This window comes from Alligator mississippiensis, chromosome 2, assembly GCF_030867095.1.
Source record: "Alligator mississippiensis isolate rAllMis1 chromosome 2, rAllMis1, whole genome shotgun sequence".
Lineage (NCBI taxonomy): Eukaryota > Metazoa > Chordata > Crocodylia > Alligatoridae > Alligator > Alligator mississippiensis.
Window position 1 is genome coordinate 7099438 of NC_081825.1, and position 14759 is coordinate 7114196.

Here is a 14759-nt window from a genome sequence, read left to right on the forward strand (position 1 = left end):
CTTTGACTTGCATGCAGACGTTGAAGCATTGGGCTTTCGTTCCAACTTGTAACACCGTCAGGGATATGATCCCTTACCTTCCCTCTGCTCCGGTTCCCTTATTTGAGAGAGTGGTTTAGTCGGGGATGATCTTGCCCCGAGCCAGATGACCTAGCAAGGTCACTTCCAGCCTGACTTTCCTTTGCTCTTATAGCTCGTGATAAGGAGCATAGCATTTGGCTCTTGTTCTGCCTCCCTCGCTCCCATTAAGTAGGATCTTGCCATGCAAGCAGCGTTCTTGAAACTACTAACGGGGTTACTCATAAACCCTGTTCCTCCATAGCATGTGCAGCTGTGCTCAAGCAAATTGCTGGGACTAAGCTCCGGAGGTGCAAAATGATGCATAGAGCTCGAGGAGTTTTGCAGGATCAGGCGCGTAGCTATGCCTGGTAATACTCAAAGCAAATAGGTTGCTTAGAAAGAACTTAGAAGATTAAAAGCGCAATGAAATGCTCTTAATGTGATATATAGGCAGCAAAGCATCTTTGCAGTCTTCTCTCGCGTCACTTAAATTTGCACTTTGTCTGCAGCTCTACTTAGCGGCTTCCTTTGTACACTTATTTAACTCGGCGCCTCTTCCCTTCTTTTGTTCCTTGCCGTCTCGCTTCGACTGCAAAGCTCAGAAGTACCTCAAGCGCCATTTCTCCCAGACGATGCTCAAGTGCTAAATGGCGCTGCCACTTGCTAAGCGCACGCGGGGCATATGTTGTTTGAGAAAAGCGGCCCTTAAAAAATGTGCGTGTGTGTGTGACTATACAGTCCCACAAATGGCTAGAGTTCTGCAGGAAATAATAATAAAAAAAAAAACTGAAAGAAATGAGAGATGAAGCCTTGTAAAGCCCCCCCCCGAGCAACCCTGCTTTATATTCCCAAGTTGGGTTTCCTGGATCTGAGTACGTTTCCTTTTGTCCAAGAAAGAACGAGTTAAAAAGCACTCTTCAATCTTTTTTTTCCCCTTCCAAACAGGAGGAAATATTTCATTTTTCCCTCTGACCTCTTAGAGAAAGCAAAGAGTGCTTATGCTTGGTTCTCGTCTCTTAATCTTTCCCCAAGTACTATGAATGCTGTTACCTTTTAATTAAGACGTGCCCAAGGGGTGGGTTGGAAAACAAAGCCCAGTCGAGCAATTATGCACGTTTCGGAAACAGCTTTAACATTGGGTTGTAGCGCAGAAGTGTGTACATCTTGCTGCTCTTTCACATGCGACCTCCTGTGAGCAATCACCTCTAATGTATTTTGCACAGTTGAAACGGTGCGTATCTTGGAGGTTCGAGAGATATGGTTTTTGTCTGCACGAAGGCAACCGATATCATTTGGCCCTTCTCTTCCTGCCTCTCTTCTTGTCTTGAATATTGCATACAATAGAGAAAGGAGCACATGCTTTTTTAATAGCTATACCCACGCATCTTGCTGAGCGTCTCGAGTGCGATTCAGTAAATGTAAGATTAATGGATTAAAGTGGGTTTGGTGTCTGTCTCTCTCTCTTAATTATTTTTTAAACATGAATATTAAGTTAAATGAAGCTGTTGGTATTCTAGCCTGTGTTTTCCTGAAGTCTCTGTGCCTTATAAAGCAAGGCTTTTTTAGCAATTTTTTTTTTTTTTAAGTACATGAAATGGAGCTGTCAAAGTGATGAGCATCGCTGCAGTTTGGAATTTGTCAATGTACCTTGAATTTTTTTTTTTAAGGGACCGTTCCTGTAATAGTCGAGCAGTCAGATTTCACAGCTGGGCTGCAAGCTGATGCGTGCCGCAAATGCAGAACGCACAATCAGAGGGTCAGGCTTTTCACGAGCCGGTAAACGGCTGCAAATGAAGTAGTGTCGTGCTAGATCCCACGTGCCCCCTCCTCCCCCTTTCCCGATGAAGTGGCCTGAGCCAGTTTCTGATCCGCACGTATATGTTTCTCAACCTTTACCCATGCATAGATGTTGACTTAAAAGGAAAATGTAAATGATGAACAGCATTTCAAGCGTGAAATGCTAATTCTTCTGGGCACGCTTTGATGTACAGGAAGTAGCAGCTCATTAACCCTTCAAAACGATGTTGGCTCACGAAGCACCGCTCGCTCCACCCGGGTCAGCCTCTGTTTGCGAAGGTGACTTTGGCGTTGCTGACAAGCGTCTGCGCACGTCGGGTCTCACACTTGCGAAGCTGGGACCACAGAATTTCTTGGCAGCCGACACGAGACAAGCAGCGTCTTCAGGTTTTGTCGGCAGTGTTTTTTTGCAAGGTTGATCCTGTTTCTGCACGGACCCCTGTGGCGGGAAGCTCTTGGAAAATCACGTGCTCTGGGGGCTGCATACTATTGTGTTTCTGTATCCCACAGGGAGTCTTGCTTGCAAATCACTCCCTTCCTACCTGTCATTGCTTTCATAGGTTGTCATAGACATCAGGGCTGGAAGGGACCTCACACGATCATCCTTGTGAGATCACCTCTGTTCCACTACGCTGGAAAAATGCAGCTTAATGACCTTCCAGGGCGTCTTCGTGAAGCTTACCATTTATGAGAACATGGTTTTTACAAGATGCATTAAACGTCCTTGACCCTGGGCCTTAATCATCTCTGTGGTCCTGGTCTTGAGCATGTGTGGAGGCTTTCAAGCGTTGTCTTTGGCCATCCTCTTGAAAGTTTTCCCCGATGCATGCATACGAGTCCAGAGCAACGCACTGTGAGGCTCAGTGGTTTTAGGACAAGGACTTTGCTTGCTCTACCAGCAAAGTCACTATCTTATCTTGCCTGTTTTCAGTGTTGCTGTCCACTCACGACTTCCTCATAGACTCGTAGATGTTCGGGGCTGGAAGGGACCTTACAAAATCATCAGGTCCAGCCCCCTGCACTTGGACAGGAAAGACCGCTGGGGTCAGATGACCCCATGGCTCCTCGTTCTCTTTGGTGCGCTCTGGACTTGGGTGGGGAAGACGGGGCATCGTCCCCTGGTTTCTTTGTGCTGCTGCTTTTCCAAATGGCTGCGTTCTCCTCTTCCGGTGCTGGACTTCACAGCTTTCGGCTTCCACCCGGGCCAGGAGGTTTGAACCTACTGGGTAGCATCTCTCCCAGAGAAGGGGAAGAGCAGCAATGTGGGGGGCTCTTACAGCGACCTTTTTATTCCCATTTTGGTCACCCAGGCCCCCTGACCCTCATTGGGAACAATGATCGAGGCAGGGGGGGATGAGAGTAGTTGGGAAATGGGTGAAACTGTAACCTCAAGGTCAAAATTCTTTGCTTCATGCTGTTTCTAAAACTGCTATCCTCTAATGAGCTCAGTTTCTCTCCTTTTTGCATTATTGTTTCAAGCGTATAACCACAAAAGTCTCTATCCAGGAGAATAAAGTACCTTTAAGCACGTCAGAAGCCACAGAGACTGTTAGCTTACCATACTGAAGGTAACTCTGTGACTACAGATGCATCATAAAATGTTCATCAGCTTGATCTTTTTTTAATTTTTTTTTTTTTAGTTTTAAGAACCCTAAAATAGAGGCGTTGCTTTGGTCCTCATCCAAGCCATTCAAAGCTCTGGCCCTGCAAAATGGAACAAAAGATGCATTCAGGGCTTCCCGTGTCTGCCAAAAGCCAGAGTGTTTGCTAAAACAGGCTTGTCTGATGGCATTTTGGTACTTCTCCATCTGGTCCCAGTTGGAGCAAGGAAGCACAGAGGTGCACTATAGCAGATCTTAAGTAAAAGTCTGTCTGTCTGTCTGTCTGTCTGTCTGTCTGTCTGTCTGTCTGTCTGTCTGTCTGTCTGTCTGTCTGTCTGTCTGTCTGTCTGTCTGTCTGTCTGTCTGTCTGTCTACGCACGCACACTTTTTCTAAAACCTCCAAAAAGCATCTTTGCACGAAGATTGGGTCTACGAACCAGAAAACGCGCCTGCCTCGAGGACCGTTCCTGGTTGAAACTTCGGGACGGTCGCCGTATCCGCCTGCGCGCCATTCGAGCGGCGGTGCTGTCGCTTGCCTCGGTGCTTTGTAGCATCAGGAATGGTTTATTTTTCGAGGTGCTTGCCACCTTTCCGCTGCCGTGTTCGGCACGGAAATAGTTGCAAGCAGCTGACGGTAGGGCTGGCCGTCATTTGAGCATTATTTGACTCGTCGAATTCCAAGTTGTAAAGCTGTCATTCATGGTTTTTGTTTCATCAGGTATCATTGGTAACAACAAGGCCATAGGAAAGTACATCACGACAATGATCTTTCTGTATTTTGCCTGCCTCCTACCATCTATTGCCTTTGGCTCCCTGAATGATGAGAACACAGGAGGAGCTATTGGTGAGTTTGTCAGCTGTTGTTTTTTTGGTTGTGTGTTTTGTTTTTTTTTTAAATCAGCTTAAATTCCCCATCTGCATGAGTCAGAGTTTGCTTTGTGTCTGCTCGGTTTGGGAGAATAACAAAATAAGCAGCGTCCTGAGTTGTTTTGCAAGTTCTTGCCAGTGAAAGAGTTGGCAATATGGACCTTATTATTAATAACGCGGACAGCTTGTTTTTCCCCGACCTCTCTCTCTCTCTCTCTCTCAGCAAAATGGGCTGGCTGGAAACCCACACAGTCTGTTGTAACAGCTTTGGGGGCAAAGAGCTCTCCGCAGGCACGTGCCTTCTTTGTAAGCCGTGCTATAGGAGCAGACAGGAGCGTGCCCCCGTTTTGCACCGTGCCTTAGCAGAAAGCCCTGCTCCTGATTTGAGGCTTCTGCTTGCTGCCGCGATACAAATAACACGCCTGGTAATAGGTGCTCGGTTTACCAGCATCAATGACTTGCAAGTCATGTGCGCCTAGCAGTCATTCAGTCGGCAGGGCATTCTCCAACTTCTGAGTTTTTAAAAAAACCCCAAAAATACTCTCTCTTTTTAGATGTGCAGAAGACGATCGTGGGGCAGTGTATCGGAGGACTGCTCTACGCTCTGTTCTCGGGGCAGCCTCTAGTTGTGCTCTTAACCACGGCTCCTCTAGCGTTGTACATTAACGGTGAGTTTTCCCGGGCAGGGTGTGGATGGAGGGGGGCCATGCCCTATAGAGTCCAATACGGTGACAGCTTTGAGAGCTGCAAAATAAAAATTGTGGGGCTACAGCTAAACAAGGCTGAATTTTACAGACTTGTTTTCCATGCTTGCACAGAGAATGAGAAAGTTTTGCCCGTATAACTTACTTGTGGCTGCCGACCACCGCTAGCCTCCTTGCTGATGCACATCCATTCTCATCTGTCACGAGCTAGCTCCTCCTGATCCTCTTCAGCATTAAGTACCTTCGGGTCCCGTCTTACGTTGTCCGTCAAATGTTGTCGAGACCTACCTCAAGGCTGTTGTCTTATCGGTTCCCAGTTATGGTTAATTTTTCAAGGGTTTTTTTTTTTTCCCTCTCCTCTCAGCACATGGTTAATCCGTGCTGGACACTGCACTATTATATAAATGTTAAACTCCTAATTTATATAAATGATAATACATGTACGCGTGAAAAATGTAATTGAACTTCTTTGACATGTCTATTAGGATAATTTTAAATGAGAGAGCATGGTTTTGCAACCAAAGGTGGGTCCTCCCCCATGGGGAATTTTTTTCCCTATGCATTGGGTAAAGGCCCAAGGCAAGAATCCTTTATTGGCCTTGCAGGGCACCAAGAGACACTTTCCAGAAGTTGCTAAGCGGTGACTGCTTGCTGTCAACTGAACAGGAAAAGGATGTTAATCCATCAGTATTTGTAGTCCAGCTATTTCTTGGGGCCCCATATGAGCAGATCGGGTCCATTAAACCAAATTATGGCAGAGCAGTCAGTGACTCCTCTCCAGAAGAGAAACTAGGCTATCTTCAGAAAATACTTTTCAACAATAGGGGGAAGGTAGTGTGTATGGGTTTTTTTCCCCCACAAGACAACACTTTTTGCTGGGTTTGCTGCACCTCTGCTCATAATGAGCCTTGAGAATCAGTAAGATGTTAGGATGTTGTAACGGGCCATCGAGTACAGTGAAAATTCAGCAGTGGTCAAGGTACATACTGCCAGCCCTCCCTTTCCTGCCTACTTCAAATTTGCTTGTCTAAATTTTGGGGCACCCCTTTATGTTGATTTGGGGGGAGAGGGTCAAAACTGTTGCCCACGTATTATTGCTTTTAAATCCATTAGCGCTTGGCTTTGGCTTCGGCTGCAAAAGTTAGTGAGCTCGGTACCAAAGTAACTGGGTAAATGTTAACGGCCTTGGTTATGCAGGAGGTGACGCACACGATTGAACGGTCCCTTCTGGCCCGAGTTCTCTGAAGCTGAGCGACGCACTTATTAAGCGTGAATCCATTATTGGCTGGGTTTGCTTTTGCAGTGATCCGAGGAATCTGCGACGACTACAATTTGGATTTCAGTGCTTTCTATGCCTGGATTGGACTGTGGAACAGTTTCTTCCTTGTGCTGTATTCCCTCTTTAATTTCAGCCTTGTAATGAAGCTCTTTAAAAGGTAACACTTGCTCTTTTTTCACGGGAGCTGTACTTCGTTCTGCTTACTCAGTGAATAGGAAATGTATACAGCCTGGGCGTTCCCAACGGCAAACCTTCTGTAAAACCTATATTAGAGCATTAAAGTGGTGTATTATCTAGGGGATAAGACCATCGGGTGGGTTTTTTTTCTCAAAAAGGTGGGCTAAAACTAAGATGCATCTCTTGCACATCAAAAAAAAAGTCACTGTATTAAAAGGTCAATCAGAATTTAATCAAACGTGTTAAACTTATCCCCACCGTTTTTTTTTTTTAATTCTTTTTGAGATTTGCATCTTATTCCTGGGTAAATCTAGTATGCAAGAGATGTGAAGGCAGTATGGTAGGATCACTATGAATACCTAGCTTTGTGCTTAGATACTTAAGCTCATCTCCACTCTTAGTGGAGGAAAGGAGGTTTCAGGATTTGCTAGCTCTGACTTGAATCCAATTTAAAATCTATTTACCCCATAAGCTAATGAGTGTATATGAATACTGTGAATTTTTTTTTTTTGTAGGTCAACAGAGGAAATCATTGCGCTTTTTATATCCATCACATTTGTGTTTGATGCCATCAAAGGCATCATTAAAGGTAAGCAGTGAAATGAGGAAATGTTAGGGTTTTTTTTCCAGTTCTGCTCTGTGCCTAATTTAGCTGTTGGGGGAATGGGTGGGGGGTGAAAAGACTGCATTCGTACACTTCTTTGTAAAGCAAGCCATATTTTTTTTTTTTTTTTTTTTTTTTTAAACGTCTGCAGGATGCAACTAGGTTTCTCCCTGCCGCCCCTGGGGAAGCACTTCACCTCCCCCACAACCCTGTTTCAAAGTCACGGAGATTTTGCATTTAAGATTCAGGGCTTTGGTTTCACATCTCTTCCCTCTCCCCCAGCAGACGGCTATGTCATGTAGCCCCGTGGAGGCAGACTTGTCTAGATGACGTACCGCATGTGGGCTTTCTAGGGGCTGATATTCTTCACTAGTCAAGTGAAGCAAAAGCAGGGCTGGAAGTGCTCGTCAAGGTGTTTGAAAGCTAACCTGCGGGACTTTCTCTGCAGCGGGTCCCAGATCGCAACGTAGATATTGCACACTGCTGCACTGCCCGACTTTGGGTGGGGGTTCGGTAATCCCCCGCAGCATCTTCTCTCCATCCAGTGCAGGCAACACACCAGGATGTCAACCAGGGTTAAGCTGCTCTGCAGAATCTGCACGTGGAAATCAGCCTTCCCTCCAGCTTGGCTCGAATGTGGGCTCCGCTGAGCTGACGCCGTTTTTCTTTCCCCTGTTAATTATAGTGCAACAGGTGCTTTGAGTTGTGCCATCTCAAAGCCTTTATAACCAGCGTGTTCCCATTGTGCATGTCCTTTTATTTCCCGAGCCCGCAAGCTCTGCTCTTCATTACATCGCACAGAAAAGTTGGCAGTAAATGAAAATCATTAACATGGCAAAGCGAAGCACTTGAAAGTCAGGAAATGCCAAAAATGAAAGTTTCCTGTGCCACCTCAGTGCAACCTCCTACATTGCGATGGCTCCAAGTGTGCGGTCGTGTGCTATTTTTGCACAAGACGCCCGCTGAACTCGATGCACCAAACGGTCACGACTTGTTGAAGGAGCAGCCGCTTTTAATACGTGTAGCTTTCTCGTTGCTTGCTCTCTGTAGCCCCCTGCGTTATTTGCTATACACGATTCAGATGCGGGACCCACATTTGAATCGTGTATAGCAAATAAAGAGAATGATCGGTTCTCCGACACTTTGTCAGTGGCTTTCGTCACCGTGGCATCTGAGTTTATCACCAGTCGCAACACTCCCGAGACACGGAGGTGGTGCTTTCCCTTTGCAGCTGAGGCACAGGTCAGGGCTCCAAATGCACGCTCATTTTGGGCTGCCCAATTTGAGATACCTAGGGCGTTGTTTTTGCAGAGCCCATAGCACAAGGTAACCATTCCTTGTTCAAAGCTGACCTCCCATGGCTTTCAACTGCAGCTGTGAGCATTACGCAGCACTGTAAATCGAGCCCTGGGGTATCTAGTTGGGCAACTGGAAAATGAGGAACATGTGGTGAGTGACTGCTGGTTCAAAGTCTGGTTAAGTGATTTGCTCTGTATAATACAGGGAATCGGGTAGAGGCAGGGGTAGAATCCAGTTGTCCAGGACAGCAGCTAACTCCTAACCCATACAGCATATAAAGGATAGACGCACACTATTAGGAACACGTTTCTCACAGAACAACCACTCCCCCTCTGACTTCACTGTCCTCGTGCTCAAGGGAAATCTACCCAACAACTTTTAAAAGGAAAATTTGTGAACAAAAATCCATAAGTTGACCGGACACCAAGATCCAAGGACTAAACATTGCTATCAGGTTTATGGCGCGTTATATTTTATCTGATTCCTGGATGCTTCTCACACAGGAAAGGGGGAGACTAACCCTCCTTGCTTTTAATAGTCCTTGATCTCCCAGTATCAGCTTCTTTCTTCTGCTAACTGGGTGTCTGCAACTTCTAGGACTTTCTCTGCCCCTCTCACTGCTGTGTTTTTACTGTGTCCGAGGAAGAAGGTCTTGCATTCAAAAGCTTGTCTAGCTTTTTACCCCAAGTACATAGTTGGTCCAATAAAAGATATCACCCAAAGAAATGCTCAACCCATAACACCATTTGTGCTCTTCCTGTAATACATGCAGGGAGGTAGAATGAAGGTAGTTCAGGTTGGCACCTCCTGTGGGCATAGTTTTATAGTTACTCTACCTCCAGGTCCTAGCAACTGTACACTGAGTATGCGTGAACTGCACATTTTTTCTCTGTAAGGTCATAACCATCATTTTGGGTAGGTTTCTGCAGAGTTGGCAAATGGTACATTCCTGGTGCACATTGCCCTTCATCCAAAGTTCAAGTCCCTGCTCTACCATATGGGGCAATAGAGCCACAAAAAGGCACCACATCTTCGAATGCAAATGACTTTTTTTTTTCTTTTCCCCTCCAATATCCTTCTCGGCAGCATGACCAGTTTGCCTTTAATTTTGTTTTCCAAAGGGGAGAAAAAATCAGCCTCAGGCAGACATCTTGCTTAGCAAATTTTAACTTAAACCTAGAAACAATGGGGAAAAAACAGGGTCTTATAATGAAAAGTATCAAGCAACATTGGTCGGTGAGGCAGGTAGCAGTGCCTGTAGCAGGTGTAGGTGTCAGTTTAGTCCATGGGAGTCAAAATACACAGAGCTTTCACAGGAGTACAGTATGCTTTTAAAAATGCCATGGCACCCTCCTGCAAGTCCGTGTGTATCAACAGCTTCTCAAAACTTGGGTTTTGATATTTCGCATGTTACTTCTCTTCCTTGGTATTCTTTTGCTTTCTTTAATACCGGTGCTTCCCTTGTTCTGGAGTAAGCTATTTTTTACCTACCACAAGAAACGTGCATATAGTGTGGACAGAGTATATACCACTTGAAAGCCTTGTGCAAGTCTTTCGCGCATCTCGCCGTTGCACCAGAGAGTGATACTCGTGGGCAATAAAAGGCTGAGTAATTATACTAATGAGTTCTGGGACACTACATGGCCTACACGTTGTAGGACCATTGTACGTGGCTTTGCAAGGTAGGACTAGGAGCCAGGAGCTGTGAAATTCTGTTCCTTACTTTGGCCACCAACATGTTTTGCTCAAGGCTACAAAACACGTGTGCTGAATTTACGCCTTATGCTTAGGCCATACTAAGGGCACTTAAAACATGAACGTCCTCATGTTAAAGTTCATTGGCTCATGCTAAGCAACTCAGCTATGCCACTTCAGGCAAGGACCAACTCTGAGCCATGCTACCCAGCTGGCGTTGGGGTAACTTCAGTCCTCTCCACAAAAATAAAGTGGGCAATTTGCAGTCCTCCAGCATCCTAGGATGCACTGCTTCCAGCTGCCTCCCGCAACCTGCCTGCGCCCTCCTCCAAGCAGGGATGGAGCCCAGGTGTCCTGGCTCCTAGCCATGCCCCTAGTCTCCAGCCCTTTAGCGGTCAGTCAAAGCGGTGCAGGCAAAAAATAGTATTAACCCTTAACATGTGACTGGTCGCCGTTTGTTCTTACTTTAACCCAGTTTAATATATTCCACGGATATAATCTGGTTTCAGTGTAACACAACTTCACACTTGGACTTCCCTCCTCTGTAAAAATGAGGCTACAGCTGCTGGTATTAAACTACCAGCAAGGAGCTTTGTGTTGGTTGGTGTTTGTGCAACCCTTTTTAAATCTTTAGCGGAGGTGAAACGGGTAAGATGAGGCCTCTGTGCATGTCGTAAAACTGTGCATGCAAACAAACCGTGTAAGTTGTCAGCTGGCAGATTGCAAAGCCCCATTTAACCTTCCTGCTCATTTAAAAGGCCTCTGTCAGGGTGAGCACCCAGGGAAACGTTCCTCTTGGGGAAGATCAGGCGTTGATTTGGCAAGCAGCGTTGCTTTTTCCACGTGCTTTGCAAGGTAGTCTTCCAACGCGTGGGAAAGAAACGGGTGAGATCGTCTCAAAGCAGCCGACGCGCAGGCATTCTTGCTCTTATCCCAGCGGCGCTTGTTTTCGACGCGCAGCCCAGCCACCTAAGCCCAGCTGGTGTTTGATCTTGACATTTGCACTCCATAGGAAACGGCCATGCGACAGCTGAAGCAAACGCAAAAAGGAAAGCAGATCCGAGGAAACTCAAAATAGACTGCGTGCTCAGACGGCCTTGTGTCTAAACCGCGTGCTTTTAAAGTGCTTTCTGTAATGAACTTATGCAGAGGGATTCGCTTAGCTGTTTTGTAGCTGCTCGGGTTGCTAAGTGCTCAGCAGCTGAATATTAAATGCTAAGTCCGTGTTACATGGGACTCTCATCTCTGACTGCCAATCATTCCAGCACAGATCCTCATTGCAATGAGTCTAAAATGCAGGTGCAATTTCAAATGAGTTTTGGTTTGTTTTTTTTTCCTTCCACCAACACTTTATCCAAAGGAAACAGAGATAACCCACCTAATCTTCAACTCTGACACACACAGGTAGTCGTTAAGTTGGATATTTTAAGATTCATGCTCAACGTTCAATCCGTTCTGTTCTGCTGAATTTGGCAATGCTGAACGTTCCCAGAGCATTCAGGATAATGAAGCAAAAGACTACTTCAATAAGGGTCAGCCTTAATTAGCAATGTCTTTGCCTCTTTTCCTTTTTGGATCCGAACTCAAATGCTTCGTAACAGCAAGAGGTAGTGGGTATGTTAACAATAGTCAGAAAAGAGGATGCATTTCCGTAGGGTTGACAATTATTTGGGAACCGTTTGAGACTGTTTAATGATCTGTGTACCCAGCTAACCGTTAATCCCCAGGAAGTGCCCTTCATTACTACTGTTGCTATTGCAGGAGAGCGTGCTGTAATGGTCAGAGCAGGAAGCTGTAGGTCAGACCTTCTCGGTTCTGTTCACGACTCCATCTGTGACTTGCTGGGAAGGTCACTTCAGTATCCTATACCTCGCTTTTAATGCCTGGAAAATGAGTGTGAGATCGTCGGAGCATCCTTTCTGTGAAAAAAGGTGGTCAGCATGGTGGTGCGAGCTGCAAGAAACGTGTCCGGCTGTAAAATAAGAATCTGGGAGAAACCTTGTAATAAAAAAAATATTCTCCCGCGGTGTTGGTAGCATTGCAGGGGTGCCTTAAAACCTCCCCGAAGCAGGCAGATGCAGTAGCAAAAATGAATGTAGCATTTCATTTCATTCTATTTTTCGTGTCTCATCAGAGAAATTTTAAGATTAAAGCATGCATCAGGAGAATTTGGGGGAGCTTCTGTTTTGTTAGTTGTAACTGAAGTCAAGAAGCTTGCTTTAAAATGGCTATACCCGTCTTACCGGCACCTAGCCAGAATATAATGGGGGCGGGGGTGGTGCTAGTCCTTTGGTTTGCCTTAATATTGGTGCATGGGTTGCACTTGTCAGCTTTAAGAAGAAGACTACACAGTGGAGGCTGGCAGCACCAGTAGCATGCTGGTTCCTCATCTCGGCGTCCTCGGGCACAACTTGCACTAGGCATACTGAAGAATAGGAAGCTGTCCGTCGCCCTTAAAATGCTGGTGTAGCTAAACTGAAGGCAACTCTACGCTCCCATGCAGAATTTAACCTGAGCCACTTGCTTCTGCACAATTAGAAAGTAGGTGGGAAAAGCACCAGCTTTGGTTCACAGGAATGTGGCATTTTTTTTAAATTATAATTATCATTTCCACAGACATGTTGCAAAACTGAGAATTCTCGGGTTGGGCAATGGGGAGGAGGGTCCTTCAGAAAATCATTTTCAAGTAAAAAGAGGTTTGGTGGCTAAGAACCAAGTATTTCAACCCGGAAGGCTTAGCTCATGGGTTTTTTGGTCTAAAAGTGTTTTTGACTGAATAGAATAGTTTCACTGAAACGCATTTCTGCTGGTTGATTGAAAAGCAAACAGACAATGATAATACTGTGAGATGATTTTCAGAACGCAGTATTTTCCACCAGAAGTTCAGAGCACCCCCGCTGCTACCGAAACCGTTTTCAGGGGGTGTGATTAGGTCTAGAATGAAATGATGCTTTTGCAACAGCTGCTGGCACTACACATGTTTTTAGCTGCCACCTCCTACCTTTCAAAGAATTGATATGGAGTTTTTAAAACCTTAGAAGCCATTTAATGGTTGGTTGTTTTCAGGAGGTATTTTGAAACCTTTCCTTTATGGAGGATAATTTAACATGGTTATAACAGGCATGATAAACCATAGTGCCTTAGTGCCATTTGCTAATGCAGAATTAAATGTGCGTTATCTGTTGGGTAATTTTTCTGCTATAAAATTATATTAGGTATATTTAAAGACATGCATGGGTTTATGTCAAAAAACACCAACTGCAATTTCACAGTGTAATTAAAATTTGGGAAATCGATTATCTTGAGCATCCACACTTTTTTTTTTCCAAGGTGCCGAGTGCAGTTTATTCGGCATGCTAGCATAAGAAATATACTGTACTGCCTTTTGCTTTTCAATAGAGAAGCCATGATTCGGTCCTAGGAACAAGACCAGGTAAAGATGCAAGTCGGGCTGGAGAATCTCTCCTACACGAACTCAAATTTGTCCTATCCAAAAAAAAAAAAAGCAGCTGCTTTAAATTCACAACAGAATAACAAATTCGTAGAGACCTGGCTGCTTAAGAGAACAGGTTTATCTCAACTCGAAAGGTGTGAACGGTGTAAGTAGAACTGATAAAGGACGGTGAAAGCTAACGAAGTTTCATGCTCTAGCAAGGAAGGGCCGCATTACTTGAGCTCCGATCCTAACAGTTGCATGTTGGTTGTTTGTGCAGTTTTTAAGAAATATTACTACCAGGAGCCCGGTGGAGAGAGTTACTTGAAAAGCACACGGATGGAAGCCCTTCCAAGCCTTGACGTCAATACTACCTTCTTGATGAACTCCTCTGCGAGCAGGTCCATGTCCCTAGGGAATCAGACGGGCGTGAATGACGTTGTCCATTATGGGCGCGAGACTGCTGTCCTGAGTCTCATGTTGATGTTGGGCACTCTTTGGCTTGGCCACACGCTGTATCAGTTTAAGAAGAGGTGAGTTGGATTGGCCTCGAAGTAGCCTGTAGATCACGTTTTGTATAACCTGTTGGAAAGCCTTAACCATGCCAGACTCCCATCTTGCACCCAGAAGAGTTAGTGGGGGGGTTTGATTTCAATAGAAGAAGAACGCGTCATGTAGTTGACTGCCCAAAAAGCAAGTTTTTTAAGCCTTGGAGACTAGCTTCTATATCTGACAGGGCACTGGGGTGTGAGCTGAATTGGGGAGGTATTTTGTGGATCGTACCAGCTCCCCTTGATGGGTCTGACAAGAACCTGATCTCTACATGCTTTCAGTGTAAATGGGCAGTCTTCTGGGAAGGTACTTTGCCCTTCTGGAAACGGCTAGACAATGGGCAGTACAATGACCGGCTTCCTTGACCGTTAGAGAGGACCAAAGTCTTAACCTCAGTCTTCGCTTTTGAAATAACTCCTGCTTCAATGTGTAATGAATGGGTAATCCCTAGAGCTGAAAATGAGAGAGATGAACCACATTATTAGTAATAATAATGGGCGTCATAGCTGCCTGTTGGCTTTTGAGGAATGGATTCACAGATGTTGAGGGCTGGAAGGTACCTTACAAAATCATCAGGTCCAGCCTGTCTGCACTTGGGTAGAAAAGACTGTTGGGATCTGTGTGGGGCATTTTTTTGGGGGGCGTTTTTTTCTCAGCGTTTGAATCCTGCTTTTATTCCCTTTTGGGTTTC

General features: G+C 45.4%; 1 protein-coding gene across 5 annotated transcripts in view; it reads left to right on the forward strand.

Moving 5' to 3' along the window:
• The window catches only part of SLC4A11 (solute carrier family 4 member 11), a 213402-nt gene that overhangs the window by 170585 nt on the left and 28058 nt on the right, over positions 1–14759 (forward strand). For all 5 annotated transcript variants that reach the window (XM_059721424.1, XM_006276075.4, XM_059721427.1 and 2 more), the window contains 5 exons: positions 4177–4302; positions 4880–4993; positions 6333–6465; positions 7001–7074; positions 13797–14049. In XM_059721424.1, the coding sequence (XP_059577407.1) occupies positions 4177–4302; positions 4880–4993; positions 6333–6465; positions 7001–7074; positions 13797–14049 (700 nt within the window). The remainder of the gene's footprint in view (positions 1–4176; positions 4303–4879; positions 4994–6332; positions 6466–7000; positions 7075–13796; positions 14050–14759) is intronic.